This window comes from Homalodisca vitripennis, chromosome 2 (assembly GCF_021130785.1).
Source record: "Homalodisca vitripennis isolate AUS2020 chromosome 2, UT_GWSS_2.1, whole genome shotgun sequence".
In the NCBI taxonomy this organism is placed as follows: Eukaryota; Metazoa; Arthropoda; class Insecta; order Hemiptera; family Cicadellidae; genus Homalodisca; species Homalodisca vitripennis.
In genome coordinates, this window is record NC_060208.1 from 70,425,445 (window position 1) to 70,446,115 (window position 20,671).

Below are 20,671 nucleotides of genomic sequence, written 5' to 3' on the forward strand. Positions count from 1 at the left end.
CTGACGTCTTAAAGGTAACTCAAGTCAGCTGACACGCTGGACATCTACTGAGTGTTACATACGGTTTTTTATCATCTAAAATTAACTGCAATTAATGTATAATATAAATAAATATGTACTGATAACAAATTCTTCACTATCATTTTGCAAATTACAAAATTAAAATGTGTTATAATATTTTGGGAAACAGAACACGAGGAAGGGGAACTCACTTGAGATTGACTGTGGGTCGGTTGGGCACTCCTCCAGGTGTCTTGACACTGACCGGTTGGCTCCGGTCCCCGTCACCTTTCCGTGTCAGAGCTGCCACCTGCACCGCATACTTAGTGTCCGGTTGGAGGCCTGACACGTTGAGCTCCAGAGCTGCACCATCCAGCACGTCGAACCTCATCGGCTCGTTCAATAGACTCTTGCCCTAGACATTCAGAGATGAGCATAAGGACTGACAGTCACTATTGCTACTGGGTTCGTACAATCAGACTAATGTCATGGATTTCAACTTCATATTCATCATTACCTCCTTTGTTTTTTTTTTTTTTTTTTTTTTTTTTTTATAGCTATGGACCCTTGTTTAAAACCTTCGATCTCAACATCTGAATGTATGTATGTATGTATGTTTGAATGTATTGAATTTGAGGAGATATAAATGAAAGTTCATTTTACATAACTGGTTTATTTAACATTATTAGGTAAACAATACATGACATTTAATACTCATGGGAGCAGTTCATTATAATTGTTTTTGATATTTTAAGTAATATGTGTTTGTTTGTTTACATTAAGCCATTGAATAATAATACAATATTTGAACAATATCTGGTTGAGACACTATATAAATAACCTGTAATATTTCATTCATATCAGTGCTTTTATTTAGTGTTAGGCCTATTTAGTTTGATTTTTACTAATAATGATAGTAAATGCAATTTCTGAAAAACTTAATAATGTTCACAGTTTATTTTTGTCTGTATTCCAAGTGTTCTACAATAGGTAGCTGTATGCCCTACAATCTTAAAACCTGTAAGATTTTTGTTATTGGACATCTTAATTAATTACAGAATTTACAAATTAGAAATTGTTTAAAATGTATTTCTTCCCACATGTTTCGTTTGGGACAACTGTAGAAAATATAATGACCACACTTAAATGCAAAATTTTGGAGTGAAATACAGGTGTATATTAATTGTTTATTCTTTATAAATTTGTAACAAAGGTTATTTAGATATTAGGATATTAGATATTTAGAGAGATTATTTAGACTCTTTGTAATGAAGATTCTAAGAGTCACTAAAATGAACAAATACGTTTTAATAATAACTGCTACACATAATACAAAGAAAACAACTCACTCAGTATGAAGTTCACAAATTTACACGTGGTACATGATATGACATATACAAAGTTTACGTAAAACTATGAACGCAGGGTATTTCCAAACTGAGTAACCAAAAATATTTAATTTATTCACGTGATAATCAAGAGAGAATAAAAGAAAATCCAATTTAAGAGTATTTAAAATTTAGTACCTCTTCCTTGGTTTCTTGCACATGGATATGATAGCCACGGATTATTCCGTTGCGTTCCTTCTCCACTGGAGGTTTCCACTGAACATGGATTGCCGTCGAGTTGATGGCTTGGACTTTCACGTCCTGAGGGTCACCCGGGACTAGAAACAAACCCATATTCTCTTAGTCTTCATCTTGAATTGATGTACAAACACCTTGATCTCTAAGATATATTACGAATTCCGAATGTAACTCTTTAATTTATATCAACAAGAAAAAAAAAGGAAAGGCAGTCACGGAACTGACCACTAGAAATGACTACTTCTTATAACAGGCTGTGAATATAAATCTTGAAAAAGTACATTTGCTAATTATTAAATGGTTATTTTTTATATTTTCTATTAATTTTGTACATATTTTGTAATATATTTACATTTTAAATATTAGAATGATTACTGACTTCAACACATTAAAGTAATAAATATTTATACATTTTCATTATTACCGTTTATATTAGTTTCAATAATTTGGTCAGTATCATTTTCACTAAAACCTTGCATTTCCAAAACAATTCATTCATTTTAATAAATTGTCATTGTAATTACATTCTAAAAATGAAATTATGGGTTTATAACTGAAATAAAAAATATTCTTGTCCAACAAATTGTAACACCTCTGTAGTTTCACCTAGACAAATTAAAATGTCAATATTGCAAAAAATGATTTTAAAACCAATTCCTATACCTTTATGATATACAATTAGATTACCCAAACATCCCAAACCTTTAACAATAGTTATTCACACATACCATCATAACCTTTTGATTAGTACGTGATTTAAAATTTGAGGTCATGCGAAGAATATACGTAGTACTTTGCAACTCTGTCTCTTAAGAAATATACATGTTTTCCAAAGAAACACTAAAGAACAATTCGTGTTTAAAATAGGGAGTTTTGTAAAATAATACTGTTGTCCTATAAATTTCAACATTTTAAATAATCTTATTTAATAACGTACTGAAATCAACAAATGTCATAAATTTAATAATGTAATTACTTTTGTAAAATCAAACATGCATAACAACTTTATTTCAGTTGTATTTTGTTTATTAAGTAAGATTAATTTGACTTTTCTTTCATAAATATATGTAGCCTATGGACCCTAACTCTATGCATTTAATTTCTGACGAATCCTTTTACCTCAGTTAAAATACATTCTTTTTAAATCCCAAGAACAATTCCTGTTTGGAATTATATGTGTTGCCTAGAAAACTATTATTATTAGTTAAAAAAGAAATGAACAAATATTTACTACCTGTAAATCCAAATGACAAGAAGCGAAAGTAACATCTAACAAGCATGTCCGGATAGCCAATGAACGAAGAAACGCAGATATCAAAATGGCCTCAATAGTCCCGCCCCTAGCGGTTAAAGAGCAAAGAACATACGTGATAATATGTTCCATGGCGCGAAACAAAAGTTTTTCTCCGAGAAAAACATACATCCATAGTCTGTCAAAAGAAGTAGTCACTTCAAAACTTTATATATGTTCATCTATTTGCCATATTCAACACATTATGTAAGTGATGTTTTAACATTTACATTCTAGGTTAGTATAGTAATGTTAAGAGTTAATCTGTCAAAAAGCAAAACTGACCTTTAGCTTATATCTGTTAGTGAATGAGGACATTTGAATACCAACACAGAAAACTCTGATAGTTGAATCCACAGCAAAAGACAGAGATTAAGAAGATAAAAACCAAAACAAAACATGAAAACAGAGCAAACTCTAGACTACAAACGGAAGACAATCGGGGCTAACCCCCGAGCTACACAACCACGTAGAATACTCACTCTTGTTGGCTGGTCCACAAACAGTTTGTCAAAAAAGCAGGGAATAGAGAAAAAAGAAAAAAATTCTTAAAATTTGGACACAGAAAAATCTATCTGTTTACAAAACAACACCAATACAGAGGACAAAAATTCCTCTGTGAAAAATGCAAAAAATGTGCCCGTCAAAAATCCTCTCCGCTTCTCGGTGTAATCTGAAATCATGTAATTCCTGTCCAAAAACAAAACGTCACACCTCTTGCTCTTGACCAAACACACTCAAAACTGTGGCATCTACAAAAATGCCAAAAAAGCTTTCAAAGCTCAAAACCTACAAAAACCTTTGAGCGTGGAAAAAGTGCCACAAAATCTAAAAAGGGTGTTGAAAATATCTAGCCTTTTATTGACCTATACACCTGCTTAACCTACTGCTAAATCCTAAAAATAAAACAAAGTTATAAAACAAAACTATATTAAGAAGGTATAGAGGAAAGAAGAACCAACAGGAAACAAGAATTCATAGTTTATAAATAACCTGTCGAGTTGTTTAAGGAATATAATAAAAACATCTTACAGTTCTAATATTTTGTTGTTGTGCAGTAGATGGTTTTAATAGGGATCCACTGGGATTTTAACACTGAAAATGTAATCAACACTACGGTTTAAGATAACACAAATTCAAAATATTTAAAGATACTACAATAAATCCTAAAATTCAAAAACTTATTTAGATCACTGACTTAAAAATATCCCTTCCTCATAATTTCTTATTCATGATTGCTGTATTGTTTAAAAAATTATGTCCTGAATAATAAAAGTCAGCATTATAAAGTAATACTGGCAAAGACAAGTTAAAAAAAATCTAATTAACTGTATCAAGAAGCTAAAATATTTGTACTAGTTCAATTAAATACTACTTATATAAATGAAATATAACTTCTTATAAATTGGCATTTATAGAAAACTTATGATAAATAAAACAAGAAACATATAGTTGCAGTTTTGATCTAAGCAAACCCTAATAACAGAAAATAAAATTCCACCACCTACAATGGATTATAAGCCTTTTTATAATACAATACATTTCTAAACACTTGGCAATAGTATATTTTCATGCAAATAGCTTACTTTCTGCCAAATTGTACTGTTGGTATTCAAATGATTAACTGAAGAAAGCTTGATTAAATATAACATTTCATTAAATATACCATTATAGGATAATTTCCCAGTATGAAAGTGCATTATAAAAAGTACTGTTTTGCGCTTTGTGGTTTAATTTTTAATTAAAGTGTTTATTTTACAATTTACAACATAATAGTTTGAAATGATCAAACTAACGATACCTATGGTACCTAAAAGTAAAGTTATATCTACTAAATTATTGGTGAGAAAATCATAAATATAAATTTTGGCAGTTCAATTTAAGTGGATGTATTAATGTCTATATTGAGAAAACTAACCTGGTCTTGTACTAAAATATTCATAAAAATCAAGAAACGTGATAGAAAAACACGAGAAACACTTTAACTGTTAAGACCTCAAAGTACTAACTAGGACTTCCAAAGTCAAACTACAAATGAAACTGCACTTATATCTGTTGTTAACATATACGGTGCGGTGCATACATACACACATCGAGTGAGGAAGGGGTGGTGGGGGATTGGTGACATGCACTAAAATACAAGTGCTCTGTGAAAAAAGTTAAAAATCCAAAAGTGATCTCCAATTGTTTACAAAAAATATAATTATTTACACATTCAGTGCATTTATATAACAAGTGAGTGTGTGTGACACAAAAAATAAGCGGTGGTGTGACAAAAATACTAAATCTGTGCAAATAGGCGAAAAAACCGGGAGAAGTCACAGGATCCACAGCCGCTGAGAAAAAACATGGATTAGTAGTGCTGAGCTGATTACATGAAAAAGCAGCACAAAAATATCTCCAAAACATGGTAAAATACAAAAACAACCTGACCGACCGGTCACAAAAAGCTGTACCGGTTGGTCACAAAAATCAATTCCAAAATCATCAGTCACATCACCCACAGTTTATTCCAAAAACATCCACAAAAATGTGTTCTGTTTCTCACTTACAAAATCCATTCATTTGAGCCCTTGATGAAAAGTGAAGAAGTTGAAGAATAAATTATTACTTTCAGGACCAGTTCTAAACTGAGAATGATGCAATATTTAAAATTAATGAATAAAAAATCACACATGAAGTTAGAAAGATAACTTTCAAGACTATATTTGAATCAATATCTGTCTATGACTGTTTGTGAAAGTAATGTATAAAAAAGAACAGTAATACATTTTTTAATGTAAATAATAAAATAATTGTCTTAAAACCAATTTAATCAAATTCGATTCAATAAAAAGATATGGTATAAATAAAATTTATAAATTAAAATTTGAATTATACATCAATATTTTAACCCTATATCTACTTGTGTTGGCTCTTGTACTGGCCTCTACTTTCGACCTTAAAGCTGTTATATACCATTGAAAGTTTAACTATTATATGAATAATCATTATATAGTGTTGTCTTCAAAAACCTTAAAGAAATCATAAAATTATGTAAATTAATTTTTGAACAAATTTGTAATGAAAATGTTAGGTAGTATAATAAGTTAAGGCAATACTGCAGTTGAATACAACATTACTTATAATGAAATAACATTACTTATGATGAAATACATTTCGTGTACTATACATATGGCAAATAAAGTTTTGAATTTAATACACAATATAGTATTAAAATTAAATATTTTTAGCTTAAAACTAAAGATGTTGAATATGATTTAAGGATTTTTAACAATACTTTTAAACTTTCAGACTAACTTTTCATGTGAAAGGTTTGTTAATAAAAATTCCTAAATGTACAAAAGAAAAAGGAATTATTCTTTTAGTTATATCTTTTACAATGTTATATTTTTGTTAAATGCAGTAAAAAGGTATAAGCAAAACAAAAAGTACTTGATCTGCAGTTGAGGATTTTAAATATGATATATATATATATATATATATATATATATATATATATATATATATATATATATATTGTACATTACTGTTTTCAGAGGACCTTGACAAAAAATAATATTCTTTAAGATTCATTATTGATTATGGATATCAGGATCACATCATTATCTGTTCCAATAACAATGTCCATAATCCTGTTATATGAACATTAATAGATTAACAACACCATAATTTTAATAATGTTTAATGAAATCAGCTTTCAAATAAATTTTTAACTCTGCTCTACCTTATCAAATATCAGCTATAACACAACTGAAAATAAAATCATATAGTGAATACCAACAGCAGCTGTTTTTGTTTTATAATCTAACCAAAGTTGTTTGCAAAAAACATTCCAATGATCTTCATAGTTACAAGAGGACAATTTTACAAGTTATACAAAGAGGACAATTTTAAAGATATATTAATCACTGAATTTGTTAAGGCTATTTGTTCTGTACTAGAATGGTACCTGTTTTCAAAATTAGAACATAAAAAACAGTTGTATTTGGTAATCCGATTAGCAAGTGTAGCCAGTATAAGAGCCTTGAACACAGTAAATGAAGCATTCAACTTTCGGGTTAAAATCATGACCTTTATTAATCAAACTGGTCCTAAATTAAAATTTGGTATATCCTAATTTGGTACACTTGAATATGACATGAAAGGAAATTAAAGGTTTTGGAAGGGCAATGAGACATTTTACCAATACAAATTACATTATGCATAACAGTAATATCATTGAGAAATATTTGCACATTATAAATGAGAAAGTTTAATAAATCTCAAAATTTGAACATCTATCTCAGATAAAATGTTTGTAATTTTACACTTATTTCCTCCAATATTTTAAAACTCAGCAAGAGAAATGTACATGAACATGAGACAATAATGCAAAGTTCTTATGATTCAAAATTATTTCTAACCACAATCAAATACTTTACGTAACGTGTCCCAGATATTCTTAGTATTCTTAGTACTCTATTCTCACATTCAGTATTAGTCTCACAATCAGCAATCAATTAAAATAGTAAATAGAACGTCTAAAATAATCTTTTTCAGTTTTTTCAAAGATATACCAATGCTTCATCTGTTTTCCTCATTGTAATTATTGCATATCCATGCATCACTTTGTGGATTAATGACAGCTTTTGTTTCTGTATTTGAACAGATATATCCTGAGTGTGGTTGAAAATCTGACTATTCTCATAACAAAGACTTAGCCTAATGCCAAATAAACATTTTAAATTTATTAAATATTTTGGCCTATCACTTCACAATCTAAATTGACATTTTGCATTATAAATTAGTTTTAAAAATTATTGTATTTTCTCAAAAAGCCTTGAGGAAAGTTTAAATGTTTCAATCTAATGATTTAAATTCAAGTCAGAACCCATCAATTTGGTGATACATTAAAATCTATTTCCTGTACAGTATCTACATTTCATTAAACACAGGATCGGACACAGTAGGCCATAATAACCTTTTTTTACATTTTGTATTGTTTATCGTTTTATTAAAAACCAAGTGCACTAATCTTGAATTTTACAGCATACACAATCTTAAACTTAAATCATTCTTGCTTTTGGTTATAAAGTTTAGGGAAACATGCCAATTATAATATCTCTGTCTAAGGTAGACAGAGATAATTAAAAATAAATTACCTTATTAATTAATTTATTAATTCACCTCAATTATTTATTAATTATTAATTTACCTTATTTATTACCTTAATTTGCTTAACTTTTACCTAATATGATTCAACAAAAGAATCTTAAATTAGGATCTCAATGATGGTCAATTATAATAATTGTATATACTAGAACCAAAACTCCAAAAGCTGTTTGATGTGTAGATTTGACTTATATACAAAAATAAGACTTTTTCAACAAAAAATGAAAGTTAAAATTATTAAAGTTTGGCATTGTTTTCATTTTAAAAACTGAGAGTTATCTATCCCATTAAAGTTGACTTTTAAGTTTGTTTTATGTTTCTTGAAGCTATATTTTATGTAAAATATATAAACATTTAAAAACTATTAAGAACTTATATAGTAAAAAATGTTCCACCTTTACTCAGGCCAAAGTTAAATCCAACTTAAATTTGTTTGAACTTATATTATACTTATACCAAATTTATAACTGGACTGAACTTAAATGCCTAAAATATGTTGAGATTAAAAAAAATTAATTAACATTAAACTGACTGATTCTCAAACTTAATAAACACCTATGGAATTTCTCAACACTTATTAGAACTATAACATTAAAAATAAGACAAACTATGATACATTTCTGAGGCTAATTTGGCAAGAAATAGTCAATATTTATCAGCACCAGAAAAGAAGCTTACTTGTTTGCTTACTCGGCTGAACAACCAATTACAACAGCAAATATTTTTAGCTTCAGTGTTTTAAAACCTGAATTTCATACAGCCCTCCACCTAACATGCCAAAGCCTGACAGATTAGGAAGAATCAACCACACCCAGGAGCGGTTGGGTAGAGGGGGTTAGGTGTTGGGGAGGGACGTACCGTCTTCGTGTGTTCTGACAGTGATGGGGTAAGAGGGTGGGCCATCACCCACACTGGTCCCTGCCAGCACCCAGATCCGGTACTCAGTCCAGCGTTTCAGCTCGTCGACAACAAAAGACGTGGCGTTGAGTTTCACCTCTGCAGCCTCGGAGTCACTTCGGCTCGCTTCCACAACGTGGAGCTTGTAGTAGACGATCCGACCATTGCTCCGTTCTGCTGGCGGAGGCTCCCACGAAACTCGGATGGAAGTGGGGCCCTCCGCCACTCCACTCACATTCTGCGGTGGGGCTCCTGGCACTGTAGACAACCTCCCACGTGCACACAACACCCCACACATATATTTTGTTTAGGGTCCGTAGGCATTGTTGGCTATAGACTCATTGTATTTTTTGAATTCTACAATTTATGTATTTAACCCACAATAACCCACAAAATAATTGGTATTGTATTCATTAAAAAAAAAAAAATGCCTTCCTGAAGTTGGAAGAAAGGAGTAGTTAATGCTGAATTATTATCTGACATACCAAACTGAATAGGAATTACAGTATTAGTTTGAAGGTTAATTTGTACAAAGACGATACTATGGCATATTTATAATAGTTGGTAAAAATTATTTACAATAATTTTGAAAATCTACAATCTTGAAACCTTACAACAGATCTAAGTACTGTAGTTATAAGCACACTAAGTAGTCTACAAAAAAATAGAATTTTTAATCATCTTTTGTTCAAAATAAGAATTCCTATCAAAACGGTTGTATGATTGTAAAGTTAATGATTTTAGATAATTTCATTATAGTTTATACTCTGAAGTAATTGACAAAATGTGGGATATGTTTTAAATCAACTTTGTAACGACAATGATAAAGATTTTGCAGTTATATGAACTGCAAATATATTAAATTGGCCCATAGATATATATTAAATATAAAGTAGACTTTTTAAATAAATAGAAGTCTACTTCATATTTAATATGTACCACTTGCCCAGGCCCCTTTTCTAACAGGGTTACAATAAGTGAACGTACAAAACTTTTCTAAAATTCTGCCATGACAGGATTCAGGAAGTTTTTGATATACTGTTAGTGCAATTAAAAAATTATTTGCCTACGGACCCTTCAAAAATAATCTATAACTAAAGAATATTAAATTAAATTTTACAGAACAAACATAAAACTATTACACCAATAAAATTGTTTTATATTAATATACTATATTTAACCTAACTATGTTGTGTGTTCAAAGAAATAAAACATTAAATTGTAACAATCTTTCACTTTAAAATGAGTGTTTCATCCTTGGAACAATTAAAAATTACAATTTTTTAACTAAATGTCAGATATTTTTTTAACCTTGGAAGCTGTTCAATAAATTGTTGACATTCAACTTTAATATTTGATTTTTGATAAGCAGTTATAACTTTATGTAAAATTAGATAATCCTTAAAGTTCTACATTTGTTTAAATATGTATATCTTTGGAATTTTTGAAACCAACCAAACAGTAAATACTGAGTCAAATATAAATGTTTGATAATAATTAATCTATTTTAGCACTGGTTATAATATATGTCTTTTAAATAATTAGCAAACTTTTCAAGTATTAGAATATTTTAGTTGAAACACTACTAATTGGCAACATTATTAGGGTCTTAAATAAAAGAATTACATAATTACTTATACACGTTATGGTGCTGAAATGCAGATTATTGCTACATATTTCTTATTATTTATGATATTATTATTAAAACTTACTATATCAAATTATACAACTTCAGTCCTTAGACAAATTATTTGATTTAGATTAATTAATTAATTAATAAGATTAATTTTTTACGAATTATATTCTGGAATAGCTGAAGAATAATGTGCTGGTGCCTGAATGTTAATGAACACATTAATATGTGTTAAACACACATTAATCCATATATAACATCAAATTTATTCCACATAATTTTATAATATAACGAAACTGGAAACTTAAAACAAGCACAGATTTTATATAACAAATGTAATATACAGTATGTATAATAATCATATATATTTTTCATATGTGTACAATATTAATACTGTATATGCAAAAACCGAAAGTAAAATTTAGCTGATATCCGGACGGTAGATTGAATTTTTTTATTTCAATACAGTCCAAGTTCAATGACAAATATAATTTGTTTACTAATATTAAACTTTATACAAAATGTGAAATATATCAATATTGCCTAAAACCAATTCTCTTGTGAAATATTACTGTAAATTAATTAAATAAAAACATTTATTTGAACCTATAGAATGGTGAAATAACTTATCAACACATTCACAATGTCATAAATCATCGTTCATATGTTTCATAAAGCAAAATTTATCATCGGTTCATAAAATATCACTGATACTCAAGACAACCATTTCCATTTACTAAAAGAAAGTACTATAGTTGTAACATTCACAATTTTGGCATTTTGTTACAAGAAAATTTTAGTATAAACTTATTGTAAGGCAGATAAATCATTCACACAATAGTTATTTTGAGAATTTACAACACGAAAACAAGTTATTACAAGAATTAACAAACGCCAACAACCAAGATTAACATAGCATTTATTAGGTTTTGTTTTATCTGATCAAAGCCCATTAGAAGGTCCTAGGAATACCAATAGCTGGTTTTGCCATATTATCTCTTATAGGTTACCAGTTAGAATGTGAGACTCATTCAGTTTAGTTTTTCTGCCTTACAATAACTTGAAATGTAACTTCAACTGTTAGGGTTTTATAAAACAATACAAATCGTAATTGGTCACCGAATTTGATAGAGTAACATTAGAGACCTCTAGTTTTTTCGCCATTCCTTTTCTTTTTATAATACCTTAAAAATGAGTTGTCACTTGCTAGGGGTTCCTATTACAAACATTGGACTTACCACCAAAATACCCCATTTTGGAGGAAAGTCAAAAATTTTCAGACATTAAAAGACTCCTCAGTTGGTCATACAAACATCCCCTATAGTAAATCACTCTATCTCCATTCATAAGAAAGTTAATAGGGAGAGGGGGACTTTTAAAACACCCGGTATAGCTTAAGTACATAGTGGACTATTGTGATACATTCTTCAGATATGCTAAAGGACAAATAGTAAGTTATGTTTAGCAAAAGATTTTGGGCATACTGTATTCAGCTATATTTGACAACTAAAAAGTCTAATATAAAAAGGTAATTATAATTTTTTCGAAGTTTAGAGAGAAAAGTAACGTCCAAAGACCATAATTTTTAATATCTCATGAATGTGTTAAAGAATATGTTTCATAAAGTTGTTTTGTCATTATTTTTGTTATTGGTCCTAAAGTACTTTGATGATGATATCTTCTGTAGCGTTTGAGACAGGCTTTGTAGAAATTCTTTTTTTAAAGTAAATTATTAATTTTTTGACATCAACACAGATGTAAAGACTAATTTAAAATTTTTAAACAAAAGTTTCTGTTATAATATACATTATTGGAAAGACTTAGGAATTTAATAAAAAACTAATGTATCCAAGTAATTTATCTATTCAAACATTAAACTTTAAACATTGATAACCATTGCAAAATAAATTCACAAAAATAAATTATATATGTTGCTAAAATGTTTACTCTCTATTGATGTGCTTAATGGCAGTAGTTCCTGCATGAATTCTGAGATAAGACTCATGAGATTAGTTTTGGGATAGTTACAAAAAATTGGTCACTTCTGTTAAAGAGTATACTGCAATTATTTAAGTTTTTTCAGTGTTCAGAAACTATAAACAGATTCATGAAAAAAACATGGGATGTTCCTGTTTGTTAAATACTGTTGAAACATGTCAGTATATTTAACCAGTAATATGCTACCAATGAAAACAAAAAGAATATGTTTGTACACAACCACAAATACAAAATTTTAAGATTTGTAAAAATTTGAAACTACTTAGATAAAAACAGACAACTGATGTTATATATGGACTTGAGTACTGTAAAGTTTGCTGGATTAGTCAAACCGGTGACGAAACCACGCAGAAACACATCCATCGCCACTCTGAAAACAAACCGACGCTACGAGAAAACAAACAGTGCACCACAATGCAAAACGATAAGTAAAAAACAAAAACTGCATTACCTAACGGGTGTGCAAAGAGGACAGCTGTGCGTAAACCTTGTAAACAAAACATCGTGAGATGGAATATACCTGGACCAGCAACTTTATACACAGTTAATGACTCTGCCGTCCTAACAAAAAATATCAAAATAAATCGCAAGCTAGGAGCTTGACAGTTGTTAAATGTTGAAAACTCATAATGTTTAAGAAAACCATTTTGTTTAAGATTGTATTACATATTTTAATCAAACTAATATATGTATATATTATATTCCATGTCAATATAAACAATGCCTCTAGTGGAATCTTGACTTTAAACCAATGGAAAGCTTAGTTTTTTACAGCTCTGCATAATATTTGTCTGCTGTTGGTTCTAGAACTTGCGAAGTCGGAAAAGCTACAGGAGTTAAAATCTTCCTAGTAAGTATCGAACACAATCCAGCCCACTGAGTAAGGTCGAGTTTCTGGCACTACTAATGAAGGAGGAAAGCCCAATCTGAAAAAAAGGACCTTGCTGGAGAATTTGCGCTTTCACAACTAAGCAAGTAAGGCATTTTGTCTTCCTAAAACTTCTTAAACAAATTTTTTTTAACTAGCAACTGGTTTGTAACGTCTTTAGCTGTCATCATTATAATGATAAAGGTGGAATACATCTTTTACCATTCCTTTTTTTAGTCTATTTAATCACACTGGAATCCCTTTAAGAACTTCGCAATTCCTTAACACCTTCTCAAAAAAAGATGACTAGACTTTTAAAAAAGCTCTAATCATCAAAAATATTATGCAGGTTATTAATATACCCTACAACAGAATGATCTAGGTCATCACAAGAATCTAGACTGATTAATGTCTGAAGGTAAAGTTTAAGATTCCGCAGCCTAGACACGAGTGACAGTGTCTCTAGTGGGATGAGGTTAGCACGGGCACTAACTTTTCTTCCACGTTGCTTTCACATAAACAGTTCTCTCTCTTACCATCTTTTCTATACTTTTTATTGCACTGTTACAGAGCAGGAGTTAACCAAGCCAGCTTAATTTTTCGCGTGTAAAAGAAACTAAAAATATAAAAATACTGCCTAAGCACTGATCATAAACTACATAAAATGGATTGAGAACTCCACTTGATTCAACCATGGTCAGAATTCACTATTTAAATTTCCCAAATTCCGAGCTACATTAGAGCATAATAGGACTCACTTCTAGACTTTTACAAGTGAATTTTGTCAAACTAGACTAAAATTTGAATGATCAAAATAAGGACAAACTGAAATTGGTTATTTATTATCCACTAAAAGAAAAAACCTCTAGTACTCTATTTCAGAGAAAAATCCAAACATGTTAGGACGGCAGAGTCCTGCATGCAGTGCACAAGAGCCTACCTCCCCCTGACTTACCGTACTGTTTGGTCCGCACAGGGATGGGAGGGGTGGTGGCACCCTCCCCCCTTTGTGACCGAGCTGCCAACCAGATGTAGTACAGGGTATTGGGGTAGAGTCCAGACAGCGTATAACTCTCTGAAATGGGTATCCGCCGATGGTGCTTCTCCTGTAAACCATAACAGTTCTTCATCTAAATTCTAAACAAAAAAGAAAAAGCTACAAAACTATTAAAGTTAGGTGAATAAAATAAAATTTTGAATGTTGTTGGTAGGGTCTTCTATAAAAAATTCTACAACTACAAAAATTCAATTTTTAGTTTCAGAGCTTCAGTTATGAGACTTCTAAAAACGCAACTGACCTCTCAGTCTATTTGTAATAATTAAAAGTAGATTGATGCCTATCATGCATAAGTATTGGCTACTATGTTTCTCTTCTACAACCAGATTGCCACATCATCCTTATACGTGTTTCTCCATTGAAAGTTTTACTGGATCATTTGATAACTGTTCATTGCATTGATTCACCAGATGATCCGTCTACTACTCTTTAATAAAATACTACTTCAAGCAACACTGTAAGTTCATTTATAACTTTTATATAGATTTTAGTGACATTTATTTTTCCTCAAATTTGTTCAGAGAGAAAAGATTAAGATGCCACGGGACATACTATAAAACACGACAAGTAAATACTTTTTAGTTACTTTCAACCATCAGCTCAGGAAGTGTAAAGAGAGTACTTTGAAAGAAAGTAGAACATAAGAGTGCCTCTTTGTACCACTAGAGTTTGAGAGGGAAACATTTTAAACATTTCTTGTTACTCTCATGTTGTGTTAAACTCTTCTTATATTACAGAACATTACAATTTTGTCAACATATTATTATCATCAATCCTTTTTAAATCAAGAAGATGACAACAATGTATCAAATATAAACAACAACATTGCTATAAGCTATTCTTGTATTTTGTTTAATCCAGCTTTAAAAGAATTTTTTTGTAATGATAACTACTTCTCTCGTAGCACCAATATAGTTGCTGTGTATATTCTTAGGAGACTAACCTGATACGCAAATGGTTGAACTTTACTCACTGCATACTACGGTTATATCTATCTTCATTTTTCATACACAATTATACGGTACACAATTATATGGTATATCTAAGGAGCTCTTGATTTGAGGAATTCTCATATCTTTATATTGCAGAAGACAGCTTTAAAGATTATCTGTGGCATTCCTGGTAGAGACTCTTGCTGAGACTTTCTGCAAGAAAAGATTCGGTACAATTCAATGAAGCTCACCTATGCTCTACCACCTTCCTTAAGGTCCCTGATTGACACATGTAAGTTTAGAAGAATTTTATAATTACATTTAAACAATAAAAATTATTATTCTATTAAGACCTTTATAATGATTGTAAGTTTATTTAAATGTATTTTATTACATATTTTATAATTTTAGCTTGTTTTAGCCATGGTATATTTTTCTGCCTTCCATGAAAAAACAAGGTTATAACTGTATTTTAGAGTTTGTCTTATGAACTGAGTACAATTACAATATCTTCCCTTTAGTTAACTGAAAAATCCAGTATTATCGCAATTTTTGTATTTTATTATTAAAATGTGTCCAATTATTTGCATATTAAACTTCCCATAGTTTTTTAACAAATAAGGGAGAAGATTGAAAATCATGTACTGTCTTGAACAATGTATCGAATCTTTGGTGCTTTAAACTTGTAAAGTGTAATTAAGTATATAAAAGATAAAATGCCAACAATGCACCCAGCACTTTTTACTTTTTGAGAATTTCTTCTGAAGATTTGAGTTTTCCTGATTGCCAAACTTATACTGAATGAGGCCAGTGCCATACCTTGGCGTAGGTGTCATTCCAGTAGAGCTCATAACTGACAATGTTTTCTCCAGAGTGGGAAGGTTTGCTCCACTGCAGTGAGACAGAAGTTTCTCCCACATCAGTGGTGATCAAGTTGCTGGGCTGACTGGGCACTAAACACACATACTTTGTTAGTACTTCTAGTAGCACAGCAGGAGTATTTTTAGGAGAATATATTAGCGAGTTGTTTGAAAGATTTGTGTTGAAAGTGTCAAGTTCTCAGTGTTAAGGCGATTTTATACTTCTTTACTTCATCTTTCACATAAAGTAAAGGAGAAATAATTGTGATGATGATAATTTAACTCTGCATTTCAGTGAAAATGTTGGTTTTAGACCCTGGAATTAAGAAAGGTATGTTTGAAAAATATCTGTCTATTCGTGTATCCATGCACAGACTGTGATAAAAAAGCAGACTTTATTTAGACCAAATTTGGCATGGAGTGACAAACATTGATATATTTTTCATTTTTTGAATTTAAACTATTTTAGATTTACAAAAATCAATTTTTTATCCAAAAATAAAACTGCCTTCATAAAATCCATTTTCCACAAAACTGCTTTATTCCATGGAATAATCAGTAAATAATCATTAACAGTACAAAAATATTGGAAACACTTTCTTTGCCTTACATACAAGACTTGTGTTTTCCAAAATACTCACTACTAAAAAGTTCCAGAATGTGTAGGTTGGAATATCAGTTGAATTGTAATTTTATAATAAATCAAAATTAAATATTTTGTTTGTATTACAGAAGATTAGTTTTAATTTAAAAAACAAATAAACACATTTACATATATATATTTTTATGCACATGGTAAAAGTTAATAAAGTTACTAGAACCTACTAGTATATTTTGAGACCAAATACTTAAGGTAAAAGTTTATTGAATTAAAATCTTACAGATATTCTAAGCTGTTTAGTTTGATGAATTTTTTAAAAGATTTGTTTTGCCCTGTAGATGTTTAATAAAACAATATAAACTGTGCTTCTAAAAAAACTATTTGTTCAAAAGTTATTAAAATAATAATTTGTAATGATTTTTATTTCATTATGGGCAAAATTTAATTAAATAACTAAATGCAGTCTATCTAATTATAATCACATTTCGGAAAGTGAAGTTTAATTTATAAGTACTACCACACCACCTTATACCTGATGAACATTTTATCAGTTTTTTGTATTTTATAGAGGGGAAAATCTGATTATTTTTTAAATAAAAAAAGATATATACCATTAAGTTTTATTGGATACATTATTTTTATTTCTTTATTATTTAATTGTTGCACACCCACCTCTGGCATGGAACTACACAATGATTTCTAGATATGAAGAAATTATCCCTCCATCACCAAAGTTAAGGGAGAACAGAAATCCCAGAAAAAACAACTCTTACGATTTACTGTTAAATTTTATGATAACGCGTTTCAAGGGCAGGTTTTTTTTCAAATTATCTTTTACAGTAAAGGTTTGATTTTTCCATATTATTTTTTTGAATATTATTGTGTTGTGTTATTTTATAGCTAAAGAACACACCAGATAAGGGATTTCATAATGAAAAAGTTTGTTCTGTAATATTTTAATTATTTTATGACCGGAAAATTTTCAGGATTCTTAAAAAATAATGCTAAGAAGTGATATACAAAAATGCCATGTTGTTTATAATAAAAATAAAAAAATTTTTATCAAATTATCAAATTATTTCCAAAAAATATATATATATATATATATTATTTCATTTTTTGTACAGACAAATATAAGACCAGCCATGTTTGTCACTAAATTGATCAGCTGTGTTTGTGCACTATAATACATTTACCAGAAAGAACATTTATTTTGAAAGGTAATTTATATAAAATTCATAAAAGAATATAACTTTAACATTTTTTGAAAATGTCTGGGAAACCAGATGTTGAAAATGATCGTTATTATGTTGTCCTACCTCCCTGCTGAGTCTTGACCAGAACAGGGGCAGAGAGTGGACCGGGTCCCACACTAGTGAAGGCTTGTACTCGTATAGTGTAGATGGTGTGAGGAGTCAGTTCACTGATGGTGGTAAGCTGGTTGTTGTCCACCATCTGCGACTCCCAAGAGGCCATTGGCAGCTGGGCGTTCTCTGTGTAATACACCTTGTAGCCCTGCAGCCACACGTAACAACCATGAATACCAAAATCAGAAATAATTTGATAATACTTAAACGTTTCTTTTATTACAGTCTCAAAATAACAAGTCTGTTTTGCCAGGTTGAAAGAAATCATTATCTATAATTAAACTATGTATAACAAAGAATATCAAAGTGGACTACCAGCTCAGTCGGAAGAAGTAGGTAGATTTTGTAACAACTGAAATATTATTAATTTATTATCATGGGATTTACATGTACTCAGCATACTGAAAACTGTTTAAAGTACAAAACGATTTCTTATAACAAAAAGTTTATGAAATGTAAGCATTCCACACTTTAATTTTTCTCTAAGTTTATAAATAACGGAGTTGTAAATTTGTTTAAAATTTGAATGCCTCCACAATGAAATGAAATAACATACCAAGCTGGCCAATGGACTTAGTTAAGATATTTATGATATCAATATTCTTTATAAAGGTTGAACTTGTTTCAGCATTTCCATCATCAATTTTTTGTGATACAAAAATTCTTATGTTTTGTAATGTAATCGATATCTTGAAAACTATTCCCAGGTACGAAAAAAAAAGATTAGTTAAAATGTTTTAGAAATGTTATTAGTATTCTAAAACAACTTTTGTTTTTTATAGGTCTATAAATAACAAAGATGTGAATTTTTTTAAAGCTTCAATGGCCGCCATTTTGAAGCAAAATGACTTCAAAGCTGGTCAATTAACTTATCCGAGATATTTCTTAAATCAATTTTCTAACAGGTTTCATATTGTTTGGGCTTTTATTGGACAATTATAGAATATTTGACAAAAATACATAATACCTGACAAAAATGTGATATTATTATTTAAATACTACCACCTGGAACCTTCATAAAGGGTAAGTAATTTTCATGTGAACTGACTGGCAGACCATGAACCAAACAGAAATTAATACTAGTAGTAACACCTAGTTGCTTTTATTGTCTTGTGCTTTTAAACTATCCATGCAACAGCAGAGGTGACCTGTTGGGTTTGACACCAATTAAATCAATTTATAAATGGAATTATAAAAATCTAATTCTATCTTACTCTGAATATAAGCTTTAATATTCAATATTTAATTGTTTCTTTTAATCCTGGGCATATAGCACGACATTTTACCTTTCATGTAGGAGGATTATTAATTATGTCACAATTCTAAAGTTCCACACAGTACACCTGAACATCACAACTAGTCTACTTGGCGAATCTAGCTTCAGGTCTGACTGAAGTGGAAAAATGTCGACCTTTTGAGTGTGATATAGTCATATACTTGATACTGAGCTGATTTGTAACTTGATGTGATCTATGAACCGTAATCCAATTGTAAACAGGCAATAGGGTCTTCACTGTATGTCTATGGCTATTGTAAGGGTACTCACTGTAACTTGACCGTTAGGAGTCTCTGGTTCGTCCCACTGTATCACCATGGTACTCGAACTGAGAGGTCTCACTTGGACATTGTAATAGGGTCTTCACTGTATATCTATGGATATTGTAAGGTTACTCACTGTAACTTGACCGTTAGGAGTCTCTGGTTCGTCCCACTGTATCACCATGGTACTCGAACTGAGAGGTCTCACTTGGACATTGTAATAGGGTCTTCACTGTATGTCTATGGATATTGTAAGGTTACTCACTGTAACTTGACCGTTAGGAGTCTCTGGTTCGTCCCACTGTATTACCATGGTACTCGAACTGAGAGGTCTCACTTGGACATTGTAATAGGGTCTTCACTGTATGTCTATGGATATTGTAAGGTTACTCACTGTAACTTGACCGTTAGGAGTCTCTGGTTCGTCCCACTGTATCACCATGGTACTCGAACTGAGAGGTCTCACTTGGACATTGTAATAGGGTCTTCACTGTATGTCTATGGCTATTGTAAGGTTACTCACTGTAACTTGACCGTTAGTAGTCTCTGGTTCGTCCCACTGTATCACCATGGTACTCGAACTGAGAGGTCTCACTTGGACATTGTAATAGGGTCTTCACTGTATGTCTATGGATATTGTAAGGTTACTCACTGTAACTTGACCGTTAGGAGTCTCTGGTTCGTCCCACTGTATCACCATGGTACTCGAACTGAGAGGTCTCACTTGGACATTGTAATAGGGTCTTCACTGTATGTCTATGGATATTGTAAGGTTACTCACTGTAACTTGACCGTTAGGAGTCTCTGGTTCGTCCCACTGTATCACCATGGTACTCGAACTGAGAGGTCTCACTTGGACATTGTAATAGGGTCTTCACTGTATGTCTA

At 30.6% G+C, this 20,671-nt stretch overlaps 1 protein-coding gene across 7 annotated transcripts in view; it reads right to left on the minus strand.

Annotated features, from left to right (window-relative positions):
• The window catches only part of LOC124354137 (tyrosine-protein phosphatase Lar), a 784,869-nt gene that overhangs the window by 42,729 nt on the left and 721,469 nt on the right, over nucleotides 1-20,671 (minus strand). For 5 of the 7 annotated variants that reach the window (XM_046804381.1, XM_046804380.1, XM_046804379.1 and 2 more), the window contains 6 exons: nucleotides 18,197-18,392; nucleotides 16,236-16,369; nucleotides 14,383-14,533; nucleotides 8,890-9,186; nucleotides 1,527-1,666; nucleotides 213-415 (listed from right to left, as the gene is read on the minus strand). In XM_046804381.1, coding sequence (XP_046660337.1) covers nucleotides 213-415; nucleotides 1,527-1,666; nucleotides 8,890-9,186; nucleotides 14,383-14,533; nucleotides 16,236-16,369; nucleotides 18,197-18,392 — 1,121 coding nt within the window. The remainder of the gene's footprint in view (nucleotides 1-212; nucleotides 416-1,526; nucleotides 1,667-8,889; nucleotides 9,187-14,382; nucleotides 14,534-16,235; nucleotides 16,370-18,196; nucleotides 18,393-20,671) is intronic. The other 2 variants (XM_046804384.1, XM_046804382.1) reach the window with 1 other exon arrangement.